We start from the raw sequence: 27,820 nt of genomic DNA on the forward strand, positions 1-27,820 counted from the left end.
GGAGGGTAGGTAGAGGAGGATTAGCACAGCTCCTACAGGAACTAAAAACAGTGGGGGGTGATTAAGGCTAGTCCCTGAAACTCCAAACAACTCCAGAGATTTACTACCTGCTGGAGTGGCTTGCATATACTGGCTCTAAATGGATTTTCCAGAGACCAACAAACAAAGAAAGAGCTTTTGGTATAAAAAGGGTGGGTTTAAACCAACACAGGGCCTTCTTTTGACTGGGAAATGGATAGGACCTTCTATCCAAGGTGGGGCCCAGCTAGGGAGACCAGATGTCCCAGTTTTATAAGGACCGTACCGATATTTGAGACTTCGTCTTATATAGGCACTTATTACCTCCCACCCCGGTCCCGATTTTTCACATTTGCTGTCTGATCACCCTAGGCCCAACCCTTGTGAAAGGTCTGGAAAGACTTTGGGTAGCTAGGGCCCCGTGAGACTGATGGGTGACATCTGGTAACTTTTAGCATGCATAGAGGAGTGTTTATTATTTTTTATATGTTGCCTCTGTAATGCTTTTACCCTAAGAATAAATGTATTTTGCTTTGTGAAGGCTGGCTGGTAACTGGTATACATTGTTGTAGCCCCTGGAGAAAGGCTAATCACAGGTGCTAGACCCTGGTCAGACCTTCTAGGGAAATCACAGTGAGATGCAGAGGGACTGCATACCTGAACATGGTGACCAGGAACAATCAGTTCAATTCATAAACTGCAGTTAATACATCCTTTGTTTAATAAATCAGTTAGCTTTAAATGTAGATCATGATTTGAAAAGAACTTTCTCATTTATTCAGCACTTTTTAAGGTAGCTTTATTTAATAAAACAAATGTACAGTGCTGCTTTTGTGCATTTTTAATTGAATTTGAATTTCCAATCAAATAGATTTTGACACAAATCACAAGTAAAAAATTAATTATCTAGTAAATAAGAAATGCATCACTCAAGATTTTCTAATGTAATAAAAAAGGGAGACCGTAAGAATCTGAATTAACTGTAAGTTAAGCTATGTAATTGCTTAAATATGTATGTATTGATCTAGTGTACCTTGGTTAGCAAAAAGACACAGCAAATTTAGTATAAAGGCTATCATTAGTTACAAATTAATCCGTAGATTCTATCAATCAATATGTTTTAATGTTACCAACTAATGAGAATTAACATTTATTTAGAAAATAACTAAGTGCACATGCACAACACAATTTAAATCGGTTATTTAAATCAAGGTTTCTTGCTTGCTGATTTAAATCATGATTAAAATCAGTGACTGGAACAGGGTGGATTTGATTTAAATCATGATTTAAAACACTAGTCAGGAAGACTCGATTTAATCATGGATTTCTACATAAAAGTTCATTCTTGTTTGTTGTTATAACCTTAATACATATTCTTCACAACTCAGAGATAGATGTAGGTTTCATTTTTAGAAGGTACACACTACATTTTTAAAGTGATTTATTTTGAAAACTTTTCAGATTAGTTTTACAGCTATGTCAGAAAATGAATGATTGGTTATTTCATTTCCCAAAGGTAATTGAAGCAGATATTTATGAAGTCACTGGGAGGTGAACTATCTCCAATTCAACAGGTTAATCATTAATATTTGGAGGATTTTCTTGCCATGCTGTATTAGGAGGAGAACATCACCAGACAGACATTTAAATTGTTTTATTTAACTAAAACAACAACATTATGTATTCTGGATTTTTTTCTTCAACAGCAAACATAAGATTTTAACAAAACAAGCATATGAATTTTTGAATTTAGCTAAACATTCCAGTTTTTTAAAATCAGGTTTGTTTTTGTTAAAATTGTTTTTAACTAAAATAGTTAAAGGACATTTTTTTTTCAAACAAAAATTAAATTGACTATGTCAGCCAGGTCAACATGAGAAACTTAATATTAATATTGTCTTCTGCAGCTAACTCAGTCGTCTTCAAGTTCACTTTCCTGTTTGTTCATAATCCCGAAAAGAAAAACAAGCTTTCCTGCTTTTTCAGGTCCCAAACGATTTCTCAATTCGGAATGAATTAGTCCAAAGGAAGAAAAAATTCTTACTACACCGGCAGAAGAAGCTACTGCTGTTAAAAGTGAGATTATCACTTCAACAGTCTCTGAATCCAAATGTTTAAGTGATTTCCACTAGTTAACTGGTGTGACTTTCTTTATCATCAGCAAACATATATTTCTGAATGGTTCTTATTCCTAAACTGGGTCTCTGCTACGGCCTGCTGCCATTATAGGTTTTCCCATCTATTGAGAGAATGGTATGGTAGATCTCAAATCAATGAAAGCTACACTCAGAAAGATCTCAAGACTCCTGGAATATGCAGGTCAAACAGTTTCACTTTTTGGTTCTACTGCCTGTCCCTCCCTTCTCACATTTATCTCCAGACTTCTTTTCCTTGTGCAGATCTATTCCGCCAACAACAATCTTCTATTCATTCAACTTTTTGAAACTGCACTTTCAGAGAGAGGTATGGGATTGACTCTGTGTACACAAATTTGCAGAGGGACAATAGGGCTGAGGTCTGTTATTTCTCACTTCTATATTTATGTATTTGTTTAAAAACATTTTTGCTGTTAATAAGCATGTTATCTCTGGAGACACAAATCCACAGTTTGAGAACTGCAAAACTAAGCATCTCTGATGGTATCTTCTAGACCAGGCCTGCACAACATACGGCCCGTGGGCCCCATGCGGCCTGTGGAGGCTCAGTGTGCGGCCCGCAGTGGGGAATCACAGGGCTCTGGGCTGCCCGCAGCCACGGGGAGCCCAGAGCCCTTTAAATCCCAGCCGCGGCCGAGATTCAAAAGGCTCTGAGCTGCCTGCAGCGACAGGGAGCCCAGAGCTCTTTAAATCTCAGCCATGGCCAGGACTCAAAAGGCTCTGAGCTGCCCGCAGTGGCGGGGAGCCCAGAGCTCTTTAAATCTCAGCCGCGGCTGGGATTCATAGGGCTCTGGGCTGCCTGCAGAGATTCCCGGCCGCAGCTGAGATTTAAAGGGCTCAGGGCTCCCCACCGTTGTGGGCAGCCCAGAGCCCTTTGAATCACGACGTCAGCTGGGATTTAAAGGGCTCTGGACTCCCCGCCACTGCCAGCATCCCAGCGCCCTTTGAATTCCGGCCGCAGCTGAGGTTTAAAGAGCTCTGGGCTCCCCGTCGCTGCCAGCAGCCCAGAGCCCTATGAATCCCAGCCGCGGCTGAGATTTAAAGGGCTGACGGCTCCCCGTGGCTGCAGGCTTCCCAGAGCCCTTTGAATCCCGGCCGCAGCTCCAGCGAATGGGCTGGGGCTGGGGCTGGGGCTGGGATTTAAAGGGCTGGGCTCCCCTTAGCGGCAGGAGCTCTGGACTCTTTAAATCCCTGCTCCAGCCCCGCAAAGCCCCGGGTTCCCCCAGCTGCCAGAGCCCCGGACCCTTTAATTTGCCCCTGACAGCTCCCAGCCACGTCTTTGGCGGGGAGCCCCTGGTTGATTTAAAATCAAGTATCACCTCCCCACCCCCAACCTTCCTTTTTGGCCCACAGCTGTTTTGGTGGGGCGGTGCTAGGGAAGGAGGGTTTGTGTCTGCAGGGCTGGGCAGTGCTGGAGCGGGGTATTTCCTCGGCACTGGGAGGTCCGGAGGGGGGGCTGTTTCCACGGAGCCGGGAGGTTTCGGCCCTCAGCTGTTTTCTTTGGAGTAATGTGGCCCTTGCCGCTTTACGAGTTGTGCAGGCCTATTCTGGACTAAGCACTGAGTCCCATTGGGTAGATAGAAAGAGATTAACCTAAATAATCTATACAGAAGCCCCTGGATCCCCAATCCATGAATGATTAGAACTCATTTACAAAGCTTTTCTTAAACGTTACATGAATATATTGTCTCATACTATAGAATTAGAATTTATAATCCCTGTTCCATGATGAGATATCTTAGAGCTATAATGTTTCTTAATTAAAACTATCTTTAGATAGGTTTTTTCCTCAAAAATAATTTAATAAAAAAAATCAGATTTAAATAAAAGAAATCCATTTTTATTTTATTTTTTTAAATAATTGATTTTTATCCACCCTGGGCGTGAATTACTTTTATTAAATCAGTCCAACATGGATATGACCATGGGTCTAACTATTTCCAAACGGTTGAGCCTCTCAGGCTTGAGGCATACTAGAGTACAGATATGTATATTTTTACTGTTCCAGCTGTATAATCACTGGGTAACTGATATAGAGGATATCAGTATATAGAGGTTAGGGAGCTCTTTGCATCCTACTCATTGAGGAATTGAAGTAAAACATTCCAGCGGCAACTGTTGGTTTGTGCATAGCCAGCTACCAGTACCATAAAAGATCAAAATCATTTGAAAGCAAGGAAAGTTCCCCCATGTCTACCTTCAGAAGCACAGGATCCAAGAAAGGGAATCAAATCAAACGATATGTTCAGAGATGCTGGTTTACTGGTAGGTAATTTTCCCTTCTCTACATTTCATTTATGAGGAAAATAAGCCAGACTAGGTTAGAATTGCCCAAGACTAAGGCTGCAGATGGAGGCAATATCAGAAAGGGTTTGAATTCGCGAGTCACTAGCTCCAGAAATTGTATTCTGACCATTAGCTTGCATTTCTTCTGATCCTTAGTATGTAGCCTTAGGCAAATGACTTAACCTCACTATATCTGTTTACCCATCCCTACCTACTTGACAAGGGTGTTTTGTGGATTTCTTAATGAAATATTTGTACAAGTACTTCAAAGATAAAGAAATATACAAGTGTTAACTATTTTATTTCTTTCTTTAATGCCATCACTTAATTTCTTAATCATGCTATTATTTTTGTAGTTGGCTGATGAAACCGTATAGTCTTAATCTGCACCATTATTTTTGTGGTGATTATCATGCAATTGAGGGCCAAGTTTCAAGCTTTCTTGTTGTATACCCTGGTGCTTTCCTGCTCTAAGCTACATTTCATTTCTGTAACACAGGCCAATAGGACCCACATTTTTATTCTTCCAGACCTCACTCAAATAAAATATGTCCTAAACCTAGACATTTAAAGCTGACTTTCATTGAAAAATTTGCTCACCAATAATAATAACCTGTCATTTTATAGGGCTCTATGTCTTCAAAGTGCTTCAGAAACATTAGCTTAGGTTGCAGAGCATTCAAACCAGGTCTTTTAGTTTAAATCATTATTTCATGTAACAATTTCTGTTGTTCCAAATCTTTGTTTGCTTTCACATAATTTCCTGTGTTCCTTTGGAGAGCGTTAATGAGTATTTGTGTTCTTTTGTTATAGGATTATGCTATAGAAGATGAGCTCCGATTGTTATTGGTATCTTTACCTCAGACTGACCTTGAGCAATGTGTCCAGTACTTCACATCTCTGGCTTTAAGAGAAAGCAGTCAGACTCTAGCTGCACAAAGGGTGAGCTCTGAACTCCAGGATGGAATTATACAGAACGTTCTCTCTTTTTAAAATATTTATTTATTTAAGGTATAATTTATTAATTTTATAATGTTAGAGTGGGTGATGCTTCCCTTTCCACACCCCGTGCTGCTCCTGCTCCACTAGGACGGAGACTCTTTGTGGGTTTGTGCAAAGATGAGGGAGAGCTTGTTCCCTCCTCCCTTCCTGTTTTCACAACTGTACAGGTCTAACTACAATCTGATCCTTGCTGTTTATGCTCTCAGGCAGGTTGTTGTGAAAATGAGACATGGGGCAGGAATGGTATTGTATTAATACAAATAAACCTACAGTGTTTCCCCCCTTATTATCCTTTCTGTAGTTAGTAGGTTCTCCTTTGAGTGAGTCTGCACATATACATTTCACTGTAGGTTAGGGTTGCCAATTGTCTAATCAGAGAAACCCAAATACCCTTGCCCCGCTCTGTCCTGCCCCTTCCCTGAGGTCCTGTCCTTCTCATAGGCCACACCCCACTCACTCCATCCCCACCCCTGGTGCTTGCTCTCCCCCATCCTCACTCACTTTCACTGGGTTGGGGCAGGGATTGGGGTGCAGGAGTAGGGGTCAAGCTCTGGAAGGAAGTTTGGGTGCTGGAGGGGGGTCAGGGTAGGGGCAGAGGGTTGAGGTGCAGGAGGGGGTGAGGGGTGTGGGCTCTGGGAAGGGGGTCAGGGCTGGGGCAGGAGTTTGGGGTGTGGGAGGTGAGGGGTGTGGGCTCTGGAAGGGAGTTTGGGTGCAGGAGGGAACTCTGGGCAGGAGGGGTTAGAGTGTGGGAGGGAGCTTGGGGTGCGGGAGGGGGCTCAGGGCTGGATTACGGGGTTGGGGTGCGGGAGGGGGTATGGGCTCCGGCTGGGCGGCGAATACCTCAGGAGGCTCCCGGTCAGCGGTGCAGCAGGGCTAAGGCAGGGTCCCTGCCTGCCATGGCCCTGCGTTGCTCCCGAAAGCAGCCAGCACGTTCCTGCAGCCCCTACAGGGTGGGCCAGGGGGCTCAGCGTGCTGCCCCTGCCTGCAGATATTGCCACCGTATCTCCCATTAGCCATAGTTCTGGCCAATGGGAGCTGCAGAGTCGGTGCTTGAGACGGGGGCAGCATGCAGAGCCCCCCACCCCCGGACTTCCCTACCCCTAGGGGCCACATGGACATGCTGGCCGCTTCAGGGAGCGGCATGGGGCCAGGGCAGACAGGGAGCCTGCGTTAACCCCGCTGCACTGCCGGAATTTTAGGGGCCTAAAATCTCCCAGTTTGTCTTCAGTAGCCTCTGGGAGATAGAGCCCAGTTTCGGGAGGGTTGGCAACCCTACTGTGTGCCCAGTGGACTGAAGTTGGAGCGTTTGCTAGCAGTGGCACTAGGCATCGCTAGTGTTTGTGTGCTGAGCTGAGGGCATAAAAGGGATGTGTCTGCTGCCTCCCTCTCAGTTCCTTCTCGCCTTCCATGGTGGGAGTTGGAGCTCCCTGTTGCTCTTTAGCTACAATTCACCAGCTTAAAAAATTACTATGTATAGTTGTATAGGTGCAGGGTGGGAGGGATAGCTCAGTGGTTTGAGCATTGGTCTGCTAAACCCAGGGTTGTGAGTTCAATCCTTGAGGGGGCCACTTAGGGATCTGGGGCAAAAATCAGTACTTGGTCCTGCTAGTGGAGGCACGGGGCTGGACTCAATGACCTTTCAAGGTCCCTTCCAGTTCTAGGAGATGGGTATATCTCCAGTTATTATTTATTATTATTAGTATAGCATTATCTTAGTCTTAGTGTAAGTTAGTGCACAAGCTTTTTTCCTGACATATGCCAGTTCTCAAACCTCCCGAGATGATGTCAGCTTTGGCAAGTTGGTATTCTAGTCTCTTTTCAAATAATCTGAAGTCCAACCACCTGTAAAGAAACTGCTGGTGAGTCACCTACAGAGTAATGTATATGTGCACAATCACTGAAGGGAGAAAAAACATAGGTGTTGGACCTAGGGGTGCGAGAGTGGCTTGAAGTGGTTTCCATCATATACAGGATTTACAGTTTGGTTCAGTGGCTCTCAGCACCCCCACTATACAAATTGTTCCAGCACCTCTGGTTACTTACCCGTACAGGAATTGTTGCTCTTTAAGATGTATGGTGCACATATACCTTCCATGACCCTTCCACCTTTCTTGCTACTTAGGACTTTAGACAGACAGTGGAGAGAAGAAATGGAAAGGGGGGGCAATGTACATGCCCCTTTTATGCTCTCAGTTTAATGCATGAGAAGAGCAGGGGCGCCTAATGGTACTGTTTGCAAAAGTCTCTGGCTCAAGTGGATTGAGCATACAGACACCCACAGTGGGATGTATATGTGCAGAATGCATATTGAAGAACAACAGTTACTGTACAGGTAAGTGATTGTTTTCTATAAAAGCTACTGATCTAGTGGGCTGTTTTATTTTTTTTCCTTTATAAATATTAGAATGTTTCAGAACATACAGGGCTATATTAATGTAATACACATAAGAGCACTTGGTATAACAGCTTTACAGGCTGTTGCTCACTTCGCTTTAAAAAAAAATAAGCAGAACCACTCTTCTTATTTAGCCATTTGAGATTTGAGTTGATTGTTGTTGATTCTTATTCCAGGGAGGCTTGTGGTGTTTTGGAGGAAATGGGCTTCCTTATTGCGAGACTTTGAGTAAAGTACCTTCAGAGACAGTAGAACTCTTCTGTTTACAAGCTTTAGTGCAACATTCCAAGGTAATCCATGTATGCAGCTATAATTGAACAGCTGTATCAATAAACTTTCCTTTCTGATCTTGCCTTTTGCATATGTGGGATGCGGGGGGAAGCTGCCTTCACAACCTTCCCAATATCGTTTCTTCCCCCAAACCGCTGAGGTGCTGTTCACAGGATTGGAATCCACATGTGAGTGGGGGTGGAGTGGGAGGTTTGTGGGGACTGTCCACAGGATCTATCATTGTCTCCCACTACAACCAGGGATATTCTCCTTCAGTGATGGAGATTCCCTTTTAAGGAGTTCCCCAGGCATCTATGGCAAAGAGTCGAGGAGGAGCATGGGGTAGCATGGATCTTCCAGTGTTGGTGGCAGGCCCTACAGTTCATTTCCTGGTGGGGCACACCCAGGGAATAGTAAGGGATTAACTTTATGAGGAAGCCCTTCTGAAGTATTCCTCTACTACTTTGTTGTTGTTCCGTCTTCTGACACCAGTGCCTCTACCCTGCATAGTGGTAACAGCTATCCAAGGCTGCACATGTCAGCTCCTCAGTGGAGGAGATATCAGTTATGTGAAGTCTGGGTATATTCTAAGAATAACTTTATTTACACTCGCACATCAGACCTGGAACAGAGATGGTCATCTAGGCAGTCCCTTCTTTCAGGAATATCAGCGCTTGTCTACACAGCAAAGCATGCCAGAGGGCTAAAGTGCACTAGCACTTGGTGTGTTCTAAAAACTACTTAGTTCACATGAATGTAGCAGGGCCTACACCGGGCAATTAGAGTGCTTAACAAATCACACCCCTCTAGTGCATTTTGCCGGTGCCCTGTAGACAAGCCCTCAATCTAAGACTAAGGTGGACTTTCCAGAGAGCAACTCTGTATTATGAATTAACTCTGATCAGAGACCAAGGCAGAGAGCAAACTCTCTTCCTGCTCGCACTGCAGCTCTTTCTCCCAAGGATCATTGCCTCTACATCGAATCTTGCATAACAAAAACTAACAACAATACAGCATGTCTTCCCAACATTGAACATTTACTTGCACACTAAGAAAAAGAAAGTGGAAGACTATGTGTATCAGCGTCACCAGGTGACACTTGCCATAACAATATTAATTGCACAAGAAAGACTGCTGGTGGAATATAGCTAAAATCAGAAGCTGAATAAATACATATTGAAAAAAATCCACTAAGCTAAATTTATGGTAGGGAAGGGCAAAGAGCACATTACTCAGCCATAGCACAGCATTCAGCACTATAAAAGAAACTTTCATGTCACCAGCATCTATTCAACAGCAATGGTCCACAGTATGGCTCATAAATGTGCAGCCATCTGCCTACATTGATTTCTGTTGCTGCCATGAAGATCTGTAATGACAGAAACACTGTTTAGAATAATGTTACCTTTTTGAATGAAAAAAGATTATAGGAGAGTGTTCTAGCAGGTAGGTGTGCAGAATAAGTGGCCCCAGCTTACACGATGCTTTAGAAAAAGTGGGCAGTTGTGTTATGGAGAATTGTGGGCTTAGGATCTGATCCTGCAAGTGTAAAGCACCCTCAGGTCCCATTAACTTCAGTGGGAGAAAAGTGGAAGTGCTCAGCCCCTTCCCAATATTGGGCTGTCAAGTTGTAATGATTGTGCAGTTCGCATGCTAAAATTTTTTACTCCCTTTCTGAGTTCGTGGCATTCAATAAAATAAGTATTTCATAGTTCTTATAGTTTCTTAAATTGTTAAACTGAAAGATTTAAGCATAACATAAAAACAAATCCTAGATTAAGAAAGATTTTCTTCATATGATGTGGATATAATATTTAGTAGCTTTAATGGAGACTGAATGTACTGAGAGCTCAGGAAGCTTTTGTAGATTTGGATGTTGGCACGACTTTCACTTAGTATCACTGAATTTACTGTAAAATGCTAGGTTTCTACTCATTGTGATAAAATTGAAGCAAATGGAGGTCTGCAGCTACTACAGAGGATATACCAGCTTCGTAATGATTCTGCGAAAATACAAAGGAACATAATTCGCATCATTGGAAATATGGCTTTGGATGAACGTCTTCATTCATCCATAGTACGTGCAGGTAAAAAGAACGCAAATTTAAGCAATCTTGATGCAATATTTATATTCTAAATTTGTAAGTGAATTTAGTAGTTTTGTAAAATACATGGGATCAGTAGTGCTGGAGCCAGAAGTCCTATTGGTTTACAGACCAAAGTAGCATGGTCAGTGTTACTGCAAACTTACCTACTCTGTCCAGCCAATGTGCTTCATCCCTACAGTCAGAATCATTATAAATCATTGATGAAGGTTCAGAATTTGGGCTTAGTTCATCTAAACATCAGAATTGGGATATTTTTATGAATCTGCTGGGGCTCCTCATCACGAACTTTATCCACCCAATAGTTCCTAGATTTCCTTACTGGCTGTGATTTCTTCTTGTAAGGAGGCCAAGTAGGTCTTTTCCTCTGCCGTCTGGAGTGAACAGGCCAGTCCATCAATTTCCTCATTTTGAAGTAGATCTAGTAACTTCTACTTGGTATTGCTACTCTGCCTCTTTTAACAGGCTCTCTTTGGAGTTTGTGTCCCAGCATGCACCTGGGGATTGTGGAATTCTTTATGTTGTGAAATTCTTCCTTCTATTTCTATGAGAATCCCTGCTCAATCCCCAGGGGCAGCTGTATTTTTTGCCACCCCAAGCACAGCAGTCAGGTGGCCTTCGGCAGCGTTTCTGCGGATGATCTGCTGGTCCTGCGCCTTCGGCGTGCCCGCTGCCAAAGCCGCAGGACTGGCAGACCTCCTGCAGAAACGCCGCGAAAAGCTGCCTGACTGCTGCCCTCACAGCAACCGGCAGTCCGCCCCCCCTGCGGCTTGCTGCCCCAGGCATGCGCTTGCTATGCTGGTGCCTGGAGCCGCCCGTCAGTCCCTGAGAATGGAGAAAGAGATGTCACAATCCTTTAATGCTCTCTGTAGCATACATTTCAAGGGATGTACTAAATTTTAAGGAGAACTCCGTAGAAGAGCTACAGGGTTGGCAGTCCAGAACTGGGAAGAAGTATACCTGTTTGTCCCCATAAAATGCTTACTAGAGTGGATAAGAAAAAGAGGCCTGTGAGGCCACTGGTTCTGTCTTCCCATGTTAGGACTTCCAGCACAGGAAGAAGAGGAAAGGAAATGGTAGAAGAGGTATTGGCTCATGTTGGGCTCTCTGAGGGGGTATCCTTAGCTCAATGTTTTTTTGACCCTTCAGAAAAGTTCAGTTTAAATGATATTTTAAACAAACTATTTTTGCCATTTTTTTGCTATTATAATACAGAAAAGTAGAAAAAGATTATTTGATAATGTTCTCTTAAGGACTTTCATTTTTTGTAAACCTTTGAAATATACCCTACTTCTAAAATCGATTTACATTCCTGTCTGTCTTTCATAATTTTCACTAATTCTGAAAGGTATTTGTTTTCAAACAGGTGACATATGCAGCTCATCCATTCCTTCTCCTTATTTCTGCTGTGAATTACTAATCCTGAATCTGTGACATTTCAGTCATATTGCTGGTAACAAACTCTGCGACCGTAGTCCCTGTGATCTGGACTTCAGTGTAGAATCCAGCAGAAGGAGAAGCTGGGTTGGGCAGAAGAAAGCTCTTATTTAGACTCCAGTATCTATAATTGGTGGGGGAATTCAGAATGATGCTGGCCAAGCAAATTGTATTTTCTCTCCTTTTTCAAGTTTGCCACCACAAGACAGTTCTTTCTTCAAAGTGTGTCCAGATTTTCTCTATGAAGTTGGCTTTATAGTTGGTCTCAAAAATTCCTTTAGCCAGTAGCAATAGGGGTTATGCAGGATTTTGTAGGTATGATTTAACAAGCACAGTAACAGCCTCCTGATTTGACCTGTTTCCATTACTTCTCACCTCTTACTTTGCTTATCTTCCTGCTCTATTTCAGTTCTCCCCACATGCACCCTAGCTCCAAAGATCCATATCATGAGTATGACCAATGATACAAGCAATCTTCTTTCAACTTTGGTTGTTGAAATGCACTTTTGTGCACAAAACCTTGATGGGAAACAGTTACAGAAGCAAAACTGCTTAAGAAAACCCCTCAATCTTTTAAGTGCAAAATTGTACCTCAGAATTTTCTTCCTTGTTCAGTAGACTCCAACGTTCTTTCTTAACTCTTTCTTTCCCAACCTCAAGTATCAGAGGAGTAGCCGTGTTAGTCTGGATCTGTAAAAGCAGCAAAGAGTCCTGTGGCACCTTATTGACTAACAGACGTTTTGGAGCATGAGCTTTCGTGGGTGAATACCCACTTCGTCAGATGCAACTATCTGCATCTGACGAAGTGGGTATTCACCCACGAAAGCTCATGCTCCAAAACGTCTGTTAGTCTATAAGGTGCCACAGGACTCTTTGCTGCTTTCCCAACCTCTTCACCTGTAATAGGACTCTAGGGTATTGAAGTGGCTCAACTTGGACAGTTGTCTCTGTTTCTCTCTCCTTGCGTAAGGCTTTTATTTTAATTTCAGATGTTGGCTCCATATTTATTATCTTTCTCTATCATATTTAAATTCTGTACTTTAAATGCTCTATTGGTTTTATCTCTTTGAATTTTATTGTGGGTGGAGTTTTATCTCATTTTTCAAAATTATAATAGACAAGTATAAAAATATTTGAATTATTTTTGTTTTAAACACTTTAATCTTTCATTCAAAATCTTCACATTTCTCAGTAATCTCTGCAGTTTCACAGAGATGTCTAATGAGATCAGTTTTATTTTAGGAAATAGCTGTTCATCTTTGTAAAGGCAGCTGAGATTGTATTTTAATCATGTTGGACAGCACTTTGAGAATGGCTTTATTAACAGCATCACTTTAATAACAGTACTTTTTTTTTTTTTATTGTAAATAGCATGGCTACATTTAGGATCATAGAGACCAAGGTGTGTCTAATACTTAATCCTCACATACAAGGGTTTTAAAAATTGGGATTAGACAGTGGTTGTACTCTCCTAATAAGCATCAGTTTGCAGACCCTCCATTTCATTCCTGGCTGCTAGCTGGTTAGCAGGGATAACTGTCTCTTCTCTCTGTGGTCCACCCAGCCCTAACTTCTGGGGTCCTTTTCTTCCCTAATAGCAGCAAAGAATCCTGTGGCACCTTATAGACTAACAGACGTTTTGGAGCATCAGCTTTCGTGGGTAAATACCCACTTCGTCAGATGCATGTGACATGCATCTGATGTAGTGGGTATTCACCCACGAAAGCTCATGCTCCAAAACGTCTGTTAGTCTATAAGGTGCCACAGGATTCTTTGCTGCTTTTACAGATCCCAACTAACACGGCTATCCCTCTGATACTTGACAACTTCTTCCCTAAGGGCTACTAGGAGAAAGACTGTCTTTTCTCTACTCTTTCCTGGTTGTTATTGTACTATGTTCTATGCCCCCTTAGTACTATTGTACTATGCCCTCATAGGGACGGTAATAGGAAATGGGAACATCATAGTACCTTAACCTCTGTAATAAAAAATGCCAGTCTCTTTGCCCACTATAATTCACGCTTTGGCCTTTCTTCTCCCTTCCCATCAGATGTTGGAGGGCTCTTATTCTACTGGGCTACTGGGGAGGTACCATTTATTTTATCTACCTTTCTCCCATCTTGATTGCTTGAGGGATTTGGGGATTTACTCCCTTGCTCCTTTCCTCCTCCCTCTTCCTTTTAGGTGATGGGAGAAATTGAAGGGGGTACACACATTTCTTCTTGAGAGAGAGAGAGAGTGTGCTCTTCCTGCAGATCATAAACTGATCACCAGCTGGAGTCAGAAATTAATTGCGTACCATGTCACTGTGGAATATTTTTGGCACAGTTCAGTGCATTACACAGGTGCTACCATCCAGCACTGGCTACACTGTGAGGCAAGATACCTGAATTGAAATAGGGTTTGTTCTAGCATTGCAATTCTTATGCTCCTACAATTATTTTGGCAAACATCATTTCAAATGAAAACAGCCATTCTGCAATCATAGTTCAGATAATAGTTTCTTAGTAATTAACAGCCAATGAGAGATGTGTTTTGTTTTATTTTTAAACTAGGTTGGGTTTCCATACTAGCTGAAGCAATGAAGTCTCCTCATGTCATTCAGTCTTCACATGCATCCAGAGCCCTGGCTAATCTGGACAGAGAGACAGTGCAGGAAAAGTATCCAGATGGCGTATATGTTTTACATCCACAGTACCGTAGCAGGTAAAGACGAGGGTCCTTACTGTACCACATGCTACTTCTTTTATTATTCACTTACAAAAAACTTTGTGAAGGTGGAGGTAAAGTTGCTGCTGCACAGCAATGCTGTCTGCTGTGCCTGTCCTTCTGGAATGTAGGACTTAAATGTCTTAAACTCAAATGTTAAGGCACTAGGAAGTACTCAAAGAAAGCCTCGTCATATCTCCCTGAAAAGAATGTGAGTGTTACAAGGAAAAACAAACACAAATTTACAAAAATTGGTATATGCACATTTAAGGTATTGCTTCACATGCAATTCAGCCCTGTTGGGATGCTAGCACCATATCGATAATTGTTCTTTTGAAAGCAGGGAATATTTGACAAAAATGCAGGAAACTAGTTGCAGGAAATCCCCTAGAGTATTGTTAGTAAAACAATTAATTGTGCTTGTGCAGCTGGAAATGAGGAGAAGCAGGTGTCAACTAGCAGCAACTGCTCCTTATATTAATGCCATTGCACAGGCCACATGGAAGGTTCTGTTGGATTATATGAATAGAAATCCTGATTTAGGATTGTAATTGGGCAAAGAGACTGGCATTTTTTATTACAGAGGGTAAGGTACTATGATGTTCCATTTCCTATTACCGTCCCTGTGCTGGCATAGTTAAGATGGTGCTGTATATGAAGCATCATCTTAAAGGTTGTTTCATTTTTGAGTTGCACTTGCAAAATCTGTAGAGATTTTACTGTCTCCATGCATAGCAGTAAAATACTCTTTGGCCCACTTGGTGAGCAGCTCCTTTTGGGTGTCTGGAAGGGACAGATACCCTCTGCCACCTTGATAGTGGCAAAATCTATTACAGTCCCTCAGTGTAGTACCAGGGATACCTCTATCCTTCAGTTTCTTGGGTGTAAATTGGAGTTAGCAAAGGGAAACTTTCTTATTGCAGCAGTGAGATTCAGCAATGAGCCTCAGGGTACTTCCCTTATTGGCTATGGGTTCCTCCCTTATTTAATATTCCTGCATGTGTCTTGCAGGGTAAGTGGTATTGTCATGGGTTTAGGTTCCCCTTCCCGCCCCTTGTTCCTTAGTAAATCACATAATTGCATTACTCACAGTGTTCCGGCATGGTGAACATTCCATGGGAATTTCTTTGATCCTTGGATGCAGCATGAAGGGAATGGTGTTGATTCAGTTTTCCAGCCATTTTATAAGTTGAAAATTCATCTGTTTGTGATCCATTGATGTGCCAGTAGCCCAGGGGTAGGCAACCTATGGCACAGGTGCCGAAGGCGGCATGCGAGCTGATTTTCAGTGGCACTCGCACTGCCCAGGTCCTGGCCACAGGTCCGGAGGGCTCTGCATTTTAATTTAATTTTAAAAGAAACTTCTTAAGCATTTTTAAAAACTTATTTACTTTACATACAGCAATAGTTTAGTTACATATTATAGACTTAGAGAAAGAGACCTTCTAAAAATGTTAAAATGTATTACCGGCACGTGAAACCTTAAATTAGAGTGAATAAATGAAGACTCGGCACAGCACTTCCGAAAGGTTGCTAACCCCTGCACTAGCCTCTTATCAGGTCTGCATACCTCCAATAGCAGCAGTCCTATTGCAGACAGCTTGGATGCATTTAATGTTATCTTGTATGGACCACCTGAACTGCCTCCCCTTTCCCTAGCCCACTGTATTCTGTGTGGTTCCTCAGTTTACATTTTATTGTGTATACTGCGTGTGATGATCTCCGTAACATAGATATATTGTGCAGGTTTTATTTTTTAAAAAGCACTTTGGGGTGGTTCAGGATGAAATGGCTTATGTAAATGTTGATTTTAATGTATTAAAATATGTACCCTACTTCTTTTTAAAATTCTTTCCAATATCAGTCAGCCCATTAAAGCAGACGTCCTTTTTATTCATGGTCTTTTGGGAGCAGCATTTAAAACCTGGCGACAACAAGACATTAATCAGCCTTTGGATGCAAAGGCTTTCGAAGGGGAAGAGGTTTACAGTGAATGCTGGCCAAAGGTAGGGAGACAAAAACTAATTCCAATCAGATTATTGTTTCCTCTTCAGTGAGCATTGTGGGGAGGAAAATGGAAGAGACATAAAATCACACAACACACAGTCAAACTGTGGAACTCTTTGCCAGAGGATGTCATGAAAGCCAAGACTGTAACAGGGTTAAAAAAAGAACAAGATAAGTTCATGGAGGACAGGTCAATCAACGACTATTAGCCAAATTGGCCAGGGATGGTGTCCCTAGCCTCTGTTTGCCAGAAGTTGGGAATGTGCGACGGGATGGATCACTTGATGATTACCTGTTCTGTTCATTCCCTCTGAAGCACCTGAAATTGGCCACTGTCGGAAGACAGGATACTGGGCGAGAAGGACTATTGGTCTGACCCAGTATAACCGTTCTTACAATTTTAGCAACTGGCCTGGTTTTAATCTAGATTACTTCTAATCAGATTCTGCAAGTAGCTTTTTCTTACTTACTAGTAAATGTTTGTCAACAAGTTGCATTTCTGAACAGATTGTTCTTGGGGTGGGATTTCCCAGCTAATGTTAGCCTCTTTGATATAATTGTTTCCTCCAATAAAAGAGGATGCAGTATCCTCCACATCTTTCTATTATTCCTCTTAGATTGGGGTAGAATTTGGTTGCCTAGTAGATATCTGTTCACCCTCCTTGCCTTTTTTATTTGCTATTCAGAGACCAAAAAAGTCCACAAAATTCCAGATTTTTTCATGTATACTATATTTTTTTTAATAAAGAAACAGATTGCTGATTAACTAAAGCTTTGTAGTGTTGAAGTTTTATCAGTCAATCAGTAACAAGAGCCTTAAAGAAATTTTGTTTGGTGTTATGTATTTTATGTCATAATGTAATCAGAAAAGTAACTTTGTAAAAATGGTAGTTCAGGGTTCCATTTTTAATCTAATTGATTTTCCATGTCACACAGGAGAGGGAGCCAGAAGCCTGAGTACCGATTCCAGCTCTGGCACTCACTCTCTCCCTTTGTGGCTTTAGGTGGTTTCCTTAATCTGCATGCCTGTTTTACAGACTATAAAAGAGTAAGGGCTAGTCTACACTGGCAGCGCTTTAACGTGCCTTGTGTGGTAAGAGCAACAAAAATGGTTAAAGGTCTTGAGAACTTGACCTGTGAAGGAAGGCTGAAGGAATTGGGTTTGTTTAGTTTGGAAAAGAGAAGACTGAAAGAGGGGACATGATAGCAGTTTTCAGGTATCTAAACGGATGTCATAAGGAGGAGGGAGAAAACTTGTTCACCTTAGCCTCTAAGGATAGAGCAAGAAGCAATGGTCTTAAACTGCAGCAAGGGAGGTTTAGGTTGGACATTAGGAAAAAGTTCCTAACTGTCAGGGTGGTTAAACTCTGGAATAAATTGCCTAGGGGGGTTGTAGAATCTCCATCTCTGGAGATATTTAAAAGTAGGTTAGATAAATGTCTATCAGGGATAGTCTGGACAGTATTTGGTCCTGCCATAAGGGCAGAGGACTGGACTCGATGACCTCTCAAAGTCCCTTCCAGTCCTAGAATCTATGAATGAATCTATGAAAAAAAAAAAAAACTCGCCCAGCACTCTTTAAAAAAAAAAAAAAAAACACCTCAAAGAGGGGCATAGCTCCCAGCACTGGGGCACTGTTTACACTCGCGCTTTACAGCGCTGCAACTTGCTGCGCTCAGAGGGGTGTTTTTTCACACCCCTGAGCAAGAAAGTTGCAGCGCTGTTAATTGCCAGTGTAGACAAGCCCTAATTCTCAGGCACTTCAAAGAGGTGTTATGAGGATGTTAATGGGCAGTCTTCATCCCTGCTCTCATCCACTGAAGTCAGCTTTGTGAAGCTTTGCCATGGTTTGTAAAGCACTTGGAAGATTAAAGAAAAGCTTTCATTTTAAACTCAAAAGGTGATTTATTGAACTGCCAGTCCTGCAAACACAGCCTGAGAGCTTTACAGTCAAGTTGCCTGTTAAATCATTGTCAATAATAGTTTCTGCAATCAGAATTTAGTGGACTTTTTTGTCAATATTGCATGAGTCAAAACAGAATCCAGCTTACTCTCCCATAGCTTTGGTGGCTTTGTGATGTGCTAACAGTAGTAAAAACTGTTTTGTCATTTAAAGTAAGCAGCTAGGACTTAAAGGAACACCAGCAGCAAATATTTTCAGAAGGGTATCATTTTTATATTTCAGTCAGTTTTCTGTCCAAAACTGCACTTTACATTTATTAAGTTTTTTTTTAATTATTTTTCTAATTAACTATCATTCTTACAGCAGATTGCTGGTTTTGATGTTGATGTATGAGAACCAACTGGTGTCGTGTAAATTCAAGTGTGTGCCTTTGTTTTGATTTTGTATTTTAGACTTGGCTAGCCTCAGACTGTCCTTCGCTTAGAATTGTATCTGTGGAGTATGACACCCACCTGAGTGATTGGAAAACAAAGTGCCCTATTGAGGACCACAGGTAACAAATGAAGTGCATGTAATTTAGGGAGGAGAGAGAAAGCTATACTATTGATATATAGGATCTTATAGTCAGGAACAAGTAATCTCATTTTTCCTGTCATGTGCTGCTGTGGAGGAGATTTTGGTTTGGAGAAACTTCTTACCACCTGTTCCTCAGCAACTGAGTAGGTGCTTCCGTACTGCCTGAGTAGGTGCTTGTGGTGTCTCTCTAAATTCTTGTGGTTCGTTCAGCTTTGCATTAAGGAGAAATGTGTGAAGAACTCTAGAGACTGGCCTGAATAGATTCTTTGTGGGGTGGGGGATTTCTTAACTTCAGACAAACAATTCTCCAGTGCACTACAAAACAATCTTCAGATTAAGACTTTATATGCCTAGTTTTGGCCTGGAGATCACTTTTATTCAAGAGTTATAAATCCCTGAAAAGAGAGGATACCATTCTGTGGCAGATAAAATATAATAGCTGTATAATAGTTTTGGACAGGAAGTAAAGGAGACCATATTCAGCTGAAACTCAAGTTGGTATTTGTCAGGACATGTTTGCCAAAAGTGGTGTGGGATCTTTATTGACCAGAAGTGATGAGGATTTCTGTTTATACGTCTCATTTGAACAACAGCACCTCCAACTCAACAGGGTTTTCTAAAAGGAAAAAATAGTAGAACAGACTAGGGGTATGTTCCAAAGCCCATTGAAGTCAACAGGAGTCTCTCCATTGACTTTAATGGACTTTGGAGGAAGCCCTAGGTCTCAGTCCTACAAACATTTATGCATGAGCTCAATTTGAAGCAGGTGAGTAGTCTCAAGGATATGACTAGGGGACTATTCCTGTGCTTAAAATTACGTTTTTACTGGATCAGGGCCCAAAGGATTTATATTACATAGTAGGGGAAAACTTTAATCACAGTATAGAAAATTAGAGGGCACAATTCTTATTGTTTTCTCTCCCCACTCCTTGTTCCTTCTATTTCTTGGTATTTAGCAAATTGATACAATTATTCCAATAAAAGAAGCATATGTAATCCACTCCATTAGGGAAACAATAACCATCTCACGCACGTTTTTGAAATGAGTAGAAACAAAACAATACAGTTTAATAACAGCAAAAATACATGTAGACAGGTACTCCTGTTTCTTACTGTGTCCAACCAGAGTTATGGAAGTGGAAAGGAGTTAGAAAAAGGAAAAAATATATTTCTCAATGTGTATTATAGTAATTTTTGTCCTCAGAATAAAGATCACCTGAGCATACTATATTTGGTCATTTTGCAGTTCCATATGGGTGCTGAAAAATAAAAGATATGTAGGAGGATTCCTTAAGTGTATCAAGAAAGATGCAGCAGTAGAATCATAACCCTTGTATTATTATTCATAGATACGCTAGCTGACCTTTTAAAAGTGAGCTTATAGTGCTGTTGTTTAAAGCGTCATGAACATGTGGGACAACAGTCCCACGGAGCTATGAAATCCCACATGCCATTTTGGACCTGATTCTCAGAAGGAGCAAATCCTTGCAACTGTCTTAAAGGTTTAGTTCAGTTGAAAAGACACACTTGAATCTCTCTTCGCAGGTACTATAGCAGAGTGAGCTTTAACGTCCATTCTGAAAATTGATTATACAAGGCTTTTTAAATGTGGCTGCTGTTTAGATTTTTGCACTGTAATATCGCAGTATCCTGATATTTCTGCTGCTCATTCAATTCTCCAAGTTTTCATCTCGTCCTATGGTCCTCCGTGTTCAACTTTACTTCTGCTGTGAGGAAGGGAGGTGATATGGTTCAAAGCATGGGACTGGAAATCAGTAGATATTCCTACTCTGCTACAGACTTGTTGACCTTCGGCAAGTCATTTACCTTTTCTGTACCTCAGCTTCTCTATCTTCAAAATGGAGACGATTATGCTTTACCACTCTTAACTCTGAGATTATTGGCTGGAAGGTGTAATAGAAGAACGAAGTATCAGTAGGTATTATTTTAGAAATCATAGGTATATCTCAGACTTATTTGTTCAGAGCCCTGGATTCAGCTTGAACATTCTCAGTGCGTTGTTCCATACTTTAAGCACAATTTAGCAAAGTATTTGCTTGTCAGAAACTGTTTGCTTCAAAAGAGAATAGAATTCATTACACTCTGATGCTTTGAAAAGAAAAATATTTTTATATGGAAACCAAGCTGTTTAAAATCCCAAAGCATAACGAGACACTTAGAGCTAATCCTAAAGCCCAAAACTAAAGGAAAACACCAGTGCTTCTAGAAAATATTAGTTATCTCTGTTCCTGAGCTCCTGTTGTTCCTAGTGGACCCAGTCCTACAAGGTGTTTGGTGTCCTCAGTTCCCAATGAAGTTGGTAATAGCTGATTGTGTTCAGTAACTTGCATGATCAGGTCCAACATGAGTTATCTGCCTAAATCCCTTTTCATAATACTGATGTACTGAAACTCCACTCCAGCATGAGACTGCCCTTTAATATGTTTGCCTTCTGCCTTGCATCTCTCTTTTTCTTCTGCAGGAAATCAATTGCTTATAGGAGCAATGAGCTTCTTAACAAGCTTAGAGCTGCTGGTGTTGGAGACAGACCTCTGGTATGGGTATCACATAGCATGGGGGGTAAGTACTTTGCTTATGCTGTACAGATCAGCTATGTATTATTGGCCATTATGCTTTAAAATGAGTAGTTAAATTAGCCTGAACAACCACATTTCAGATCAAACTTGATCACCCCAAAAGTTTGCAAAATGTGATCTGAAAAATATAAAACTTTATTAACTATACTGCATTGCATAAACAATTTATTGGGGGGGAGGGATAGCTCAGTGGTTTGAGCATTGGCCTGCTAAACCCAGCGTTGTGAGCTCAATCCTTGAGGGGGCCACTTAGGGATCTGGGGCAAAATCAGTACTTGATCCTGCTAGTGAAGGCAGGGGCCTGGACTCAATGACCTTTCAGGGTCCCTTCCAGTTCTATAAGATAGGTATATCTCAAATTATTTATTTATTAATGAACTATATTGTTATCTCTTTGTGCTATGTTGGGGAAGGGCACAGAATCAATGAATGATTTAGCTGAGATTGTAATTGGGAACCTGAAGGCTAAATTGTCTCCATGATGGATCTTTAGTGAACATCACTGGTAGGGTTTAAAGGAAACCCAAGTAAGTTTGGAATATTGGATTTGACACCAAATAGTAACAGTTTACATTTCCTGCCTCATTATCATTTTCTACTTTTACATATTTTTCAAAGTAGAAGAGTAGACCTAATTAGTTGAGGAAAGAATATGATGGTCTGATTTGTATGTATTGTAATATGAACATTATTCTCGCAGTTATTTAGTTCCCTGCATAAATTAATATTTTTGTTGCCAGGTCTTCTAGTTAAAAAGATGTTGGTGGATGCTTCCAAGAACCCAGAAATGGATAAAATTGTAAACAACACCCGAGGAATCATATTTTATAGTGTACCTCACCATGGCTCCCAGCTGGCTGAATACTCAATGAATGCTAGATATCTTCTCTTTCCTTCTGTGGAGGTTAAGGAACTCAGCACAGGTATGCTCACTTTGTAGCCATTTAGCATAGGAGTTTATCTGTTTATGATTTTTGTCACTCCATCTGAAAATGCAAGATAAAAACAGCAAAACCCCTTTTTATCTTTCTAAGACTGTCAGTTAAATTGACAGAATAACTGCTGTACTTAACTGTTTGTAGAAGAGGATAAAGCTGTGGGCAAGTTTACAGAAAAGTCTCGGCTGTTCAGAAATGTAATAATGTAGTATGTGACTCCTCTGTAGCATACCTTGTAATCAAATCCCAGGCTGTGTAGGATTAAATGACAAAGTTAGCGTGGCATATTCTAGGCTGCTGTCAAACCCCTGAAAACAGGGTCTTACGATGGATGTGCTGCTGTTTTTACTGGAGTTATAATTTTACCAAAGCATTTCTTACAAGATAAAATATTGTAGATAAGTTTTTTTTTATTTTCTGAAAATGAGTTAATACAATTTACACAATATACAGTATTTCTTTTTCTCCTTCTTCAGATTCTCCTGCCCTTAAAGAACTGAATGATGATTTTCTTTCATTTGCCAAGGATAAGAAATTTCCAGTCTTGAGTTTTGCAGAAACCTTACCAACGCATATAGGTAGCATGATAAAACTTCATGTGGTACCTGTGGACTCAGCCAGTATGTCAATTAGTTATTTACTTTTTTCGCATATTGATGTAGGGGGATAGGCAATGCAGATACTGTAATAGAAATATCTGGAAAGATAAATAAATAGGAGATACTGTTTGAAAAACCATTGATGGTTCCTTTTGTTTAAACTTTTGACCAGATTTTGACCTTGGATACATTTCTAAGTACAAACATGTAACCCTCCTATTGAAATCAGTGAGAATTCAGTGCAAATCTGAGCATATTACTTTTAGAGCAGTGTGGCAAAGGTGGTTGTTATGTATCTAACAGGGTCCTCATTTTAAAAGTGGAGGAAATCACTGCAGTCAAACTCTTACAGTAGAGACCTCATGGTGTTCACATGGCCGGGGCGGCTCCAGGCATCAGCACGCCAAGCGCATGCTTGGGGCGGCAAGCCACTGGGGGTGCTCTGCTGGTGGCCGCGAGGGCGGCAGGCAGGCTGCCTTCGGCGGCTTGCCCGCGGAGGGTCCGCTAGTCCCGCGGCTGCGGCAGACCTCCTGCAGGGAGCCCGGGACCAGTGGACCCTCCGCAGGCAAGCTGCTTAAGGCAGCCTGCCTGCCGTGCTTGGGGCGGCTAAATGCCTAGAGCCGCCCCTGCAGATAGCCAACATTCTCCATTTGGTTCAATGCTCAGTCTCTCACACAGACCCACTACACTAAAAACAAAGAATTGCTCAGAAAGTTGTTAACATAATGCACATGGGTTTAGAATAGAAGACTCAGCATAACCTTAACTAGAACTTTCACTAAAGTGATCAGGATTAGCTATCAGGAATACCCAAACACCATGACTAGTCTCAGTGTAACTAAATTTGCTGGGAGTAGGGCACCTATATTATACACTTAAGTGATGGGTTTTCCCTTTCCCTGTCCAATCCAGCCCAATTTTAAATTCTAAAATCACAATTTTTATAAAAGAGTTCATTTAAATTATGGATGAATTTAATTATGAGTAAAAACCTTCTGCAGTCTTTTAGACTTCTTCAAAATGCAGATATTTTGACTTCAGTAGGGCCAGGATTTAACCCAATGACAAAACTCCCATTGAGTTTAATAGGCAGGATTTCAGTCTTTGACCTTAAATGATGTGTTCAGTAGATAAAACATGTTAGTAATGTTCTCCTTATTGAGTAAGCTGGGTGCCGGTGACTAGTCAATAAAGGAAAATTATATGGGAAGGAAGAAGTTTTCTAAAGCCCTGATCCTGCAAAGGGTTCCATATGGGCAGACACATACATATTTGTGGAATCCCACTGAAGTCAGTGGAACTCCGCTCGGTCTAAGTGGATCCCTTTGTAGAATCAGTCTAAAGCTGCATCTGTTTATGCAGTATGTCACTGTGTTGATAATGCTTTCAGCACATTTTGAAACAACCTAGTGTACGACAAAATTAATAAATAGCAGCTATGGAGGGGTTGGGTTTGGGTGACTTTAATTGTTAATGCAAGAGCTTTTTCTTAATCTACACTATTTTGGTTTTTTTTCCTCCTCCAGATTTAGGCATCGGAGATCTAATTCCAGTGGAGGTTAATCATCTGAATATTTGCAAGCCAAAGAAAAAAGATAGTTTTCTATACCAATGTACTGTAAAGTTTATTCAAGATGCTTTAGCAAGAGAACTGGGAAGTTGAGTCTTGATCATCCTCACTTGCTTTTCTCTCCCATTTGGTGTAATGCAATAAAGTCTTTCAACTAAAAGTGTTGGCAGGCCTCCAGAACTACAAACACGATATTAATAATAAAATCAGCTGTCGAAGTGGCTTTGAATATATCTTCTGCTTGGGAATCTACATTGTCTACGTCTGAAATGCATTCAAACAACCACAGCCCCAGAAATCTGGCAATAAAAGGTCAAAGTCTGATGTGATTCACTTTGACTTATTTACTACATGTATGTAATTCCTCTGATGATTTGACCAGTAGGCGATGGGAATGCAGTGGAGGAAAGATATCCTGTAGCTACTCTTCTGGAGCAGCATGGATGGGCTATGAAGGGTGTCCCATGGTTCACTTCTTAGCCAAGAAAGGTTGCTTTGATTGAGATGAATGTACATATATGGTACACTAAGGACCAAAAACAATAAACCCAGATGATGATCTGTTTCTATAATAACATAGGGAAACAAATGGCTGTCTAAAAGTACACATCTGCTATCCATGTTTAGGAGTTTGAAACCTATTAAGAACACATGTGAATGATGCAAGATATTGTTTTGATTGATGGACTAGTTTATGCTGCTTGCCTTTCTGTTTAATAGGCCCAGACATTCTTCTAGTTTAATTCACTTTTTACCAGTTGGCATCAACCGATAACAAATGCAGGAAACAGAGTCCTGTGTGAGAAAGAGAAGCATCACCTAATCTTTTGATCTCTGGTATGATACCCTATGTAAAGGAGACATTGGCAGTTTAATTAATTTAGTTTTAAGCAAAAAGACAAATACATTCTTGTGCTGTTCCATTTTAATTCCGCCAGCGCTGGGCTTCAAGATCATGGAAAAAGAGCCTTAGTGTGAGAAGTTTTTGCCCTAGTTCTCTGCTCTGTCATACACAAGATCTGGGTAGGGGACCTTTGTGCTGATTTCTTGCTGCCTACTTTGGGAGTGCTGAAAAGGCAGCGCACTTAACTCTTGGCGGAGTGGTGCCTGTTGCTCAATAGGGAGCTCTCAGCTGATTTAAGAATGGTGTTGATGAGGCTCAAAAAGAGGGAAACTTGTGTAGTCCTTCACAAGAAAGACAGTGGCTATGTGAGGCTTTGGAATTTGCAGGGGAGGGGGTGGGAGGCTAAGGCAGAAAACAAAGGAGTTCCCAGGGCTCCATTAGCACATTTTATATTTTGGGGGGGGGGGGGGGGCGGCTAAGCTAACTTATTGCTGTACATGGAGGAAAAACAGCAACAGTTTCTTAAATAATTATGTGGAGTGTTTAACTGTATTATTATTATTTTTTTGCTAAGGCCCAGAATGATCTGGTTAACAGCACTGATGAGAAATATTTTATAGAACAAGGGTAGCAGTGTTCAGCCACCTTTCTTAAACCCATAAATGATTCCAAACCTAATTAAGAGCCGCTTAGTTATGGGCTTGATTTAGCAAAGGACTAATACTGATGTCGTGGCCAAGAAATGTTGATGTCCACAGCCTCCCTGATAGACCATCTGACCCTCACTGTCACCCAAGCAAATCACCTTAATAGTCCTGGATTTTCCTAGCTAGCCATTTATCAACTAAGGCCTTTGTTCATTATCATAGGGGAACCACTGGAAACTGTTTCAGGACTTCTTTAATATGATTGTACAGTGATGATGGTAAAAAGCACAATAAGATGATATGAAGCGCAGAAGTCCCATGGTAGCTTGTATTGGTGGTGGTTTAGAATACTGAGACCACCTCTACTAGTCCAACCCTAGAGCACTCCCATGTAGGATGACCAGTGCTGGGAAATCCAGAGCAGTACTGAAGGCCAGGCATCTGTTGGATCAAACCACATGTAAGAATTTTGGCTGCCACTATTTCAGACTGAAAATATAGTTTGGGACGATAGTAATTTTAAAACCAGTTTATCCTACTTCTGCTGTGCTCAGATATAGGAGAACCCTGTTTACCCAGGTGGAACAGGATTTATGGAATTTATCGGGATACACAGGGTTTTGGATAAGCTTAGAACTTTGCATTGTAAAACATGCAAATAGGGTGATACAAACCATTTTTGAGTAAAAAGACTTTTTTTGGCTAACGAGTCAGATCAACAAGAGTCTTTTTGTAATGCCTTGTGCAATAAATCTGTATGAGCTACAATAACTGGAATTCTTGAAGCAACTTTCAATTTTTTGCAACTAACAAATGTATTCATGTGTAACTTTAATATGTGGGTTATGCAGTAACTTTGTGTTTGGGAGATTGTGTTGTGTTTTTTTTTCAATTGTACTATATCTCTTGAAAAAATATATTAAACTTGAATAATCTGCTAAATGGAATGTATTGATATTGAGCTAGTGAGGCTAGTGTTTGCCACAGGGCACGTGAAATTTTCCCCACCCCTTCATGGAGCGGCAAGGCCACCCTGCCCAGTGCCGAGGGAGACAGAACATTGAACAGAGAGTCTGAGGGCTCCTCCATTTTCTCTGCCTGGGAATGGAGGCTCGCTGCCACCCTTTTTAGTAATTCTTGATGGGCCCGGTAGTATTGAGCTCCTCCGGACAGGGTGAGGAGGCCAGTGCGGTGTTTCGGGTTTCGGCCAGCACCGGAGGATCCACCACCTGGTTGGACTCCGGGCACGGCCCTGAGGAAGCGGGTCCCATCAACTCTTTCCTTGGTGATCTAGGGATGGTGGCCGATGGTGCTCCTGACGCACTGGCCACCGAGCAAGCTCCCCACCGGGTACCACTGGGCCAGCCACGATGCATGGTGCCATGGCACTTGCTGCAGCACCGATGGGCACGGTTGATCAGGCTGGCTCGCTTGGCCTGTACACAGGCGACTGTGAGCGGAGGTCGGGCTGGCGTACGACACGCTGCTGCCTCTGGACCGGAAGTGGTGGCGGTGCCGGGATCTTGAGGTGGGAGAACGGCACCAAAGGTAGTGGCTGCTCTATGAGCTGTCTCGACGGGTGGAGCTACAGTGCCTTGGCAGAGACTTTGAGCGGGATTCCAAGTGGGAACAGTGTCAACGGTCATGACGTGACCAACTGCGGTACTGCCTTCAAGACGAGGACCATTGGTGACGTCCGCCATGGTCCTGTCTGTGCTCACTCTATGAAGACGAGTGGTGCCAGGAGTCCTGATCGGATGG

General features: G+C 41.7%; 1 protein-coding gene across 7 annotated transcripts in view; it reads left to right on the forward strand.

The window, feature by feature from the left end:
• SERAC1 (serine active site containing 1) overlaps positions 1-27,001 on the forward strand; it is a 52,521-nt gene extending 25,520 nt beyond the window's left edge. For 2 of the 7 annotated variants that reach the window (XM_050949599.1, XM_050949602.1), the window contains 11 exons: positions 2,005-2,094; positions 5,274-5,402; positions 8,034-8,147; positions 10,052-10,214; positions 14,225-14,375; positions 16,243-16,384; positions 18,741-18,841; positions 21,347-21,444; positions 22,202-22,384; positions 22,876-23,019; positions 24,525-27,001. In XM_050949599.1, the coding sequence (XP_050805556.1) occupies positions 2,005-2,094; positions 5,274-5,402; positions 8,034-8,147; positions 10,052-10,214; positions 14,225-14,375; positions 16,243-16,384; positions 18,741-18,841; positions 21,347-21,444; positions 22,202-22,384; positions 22,876-23,019; positions 24,525-24,661 (1,452 nt within the window). In that variant the 3' untranslated portion in view covers positions 24,662-27,001. Of the gene's footprint in view, positions 1-2,004; positions 2,095-5,273; positions 5,403-8,033; positions 8,148-10,051; positions 10,215-14,224; positions 14,376-16,242; positions 16,385-18,740; positions 18,842-21,346; positions 21,445-22,201; positions 22,385-22,852; positions 23,020-24,524 lie in introns of those variants that run through there. The other 5 variants (XM_050949601.1, XM_050949603.1, XR_007773888.1 and 2 more) reach the window with 4 other exon arrangements.
• Positions 27,002-27,820: the final 819 nt, after the last annotated feature.

Source organism: Gopherus flavomarginatus, chromosome 4 (genome assembly GCF_025201925.1).
Source record: "Gopherus flavomarginatus isolate rGopFla2 chromosome 4, rGopFla2.mat.asm, whole genome shotgun sequence".
Lineage (NCBI taxonomy): Eukaryota > Metazoa > Chordata > Testudines > Testudinidae > Gopherus > Gopherus flavomarginatus.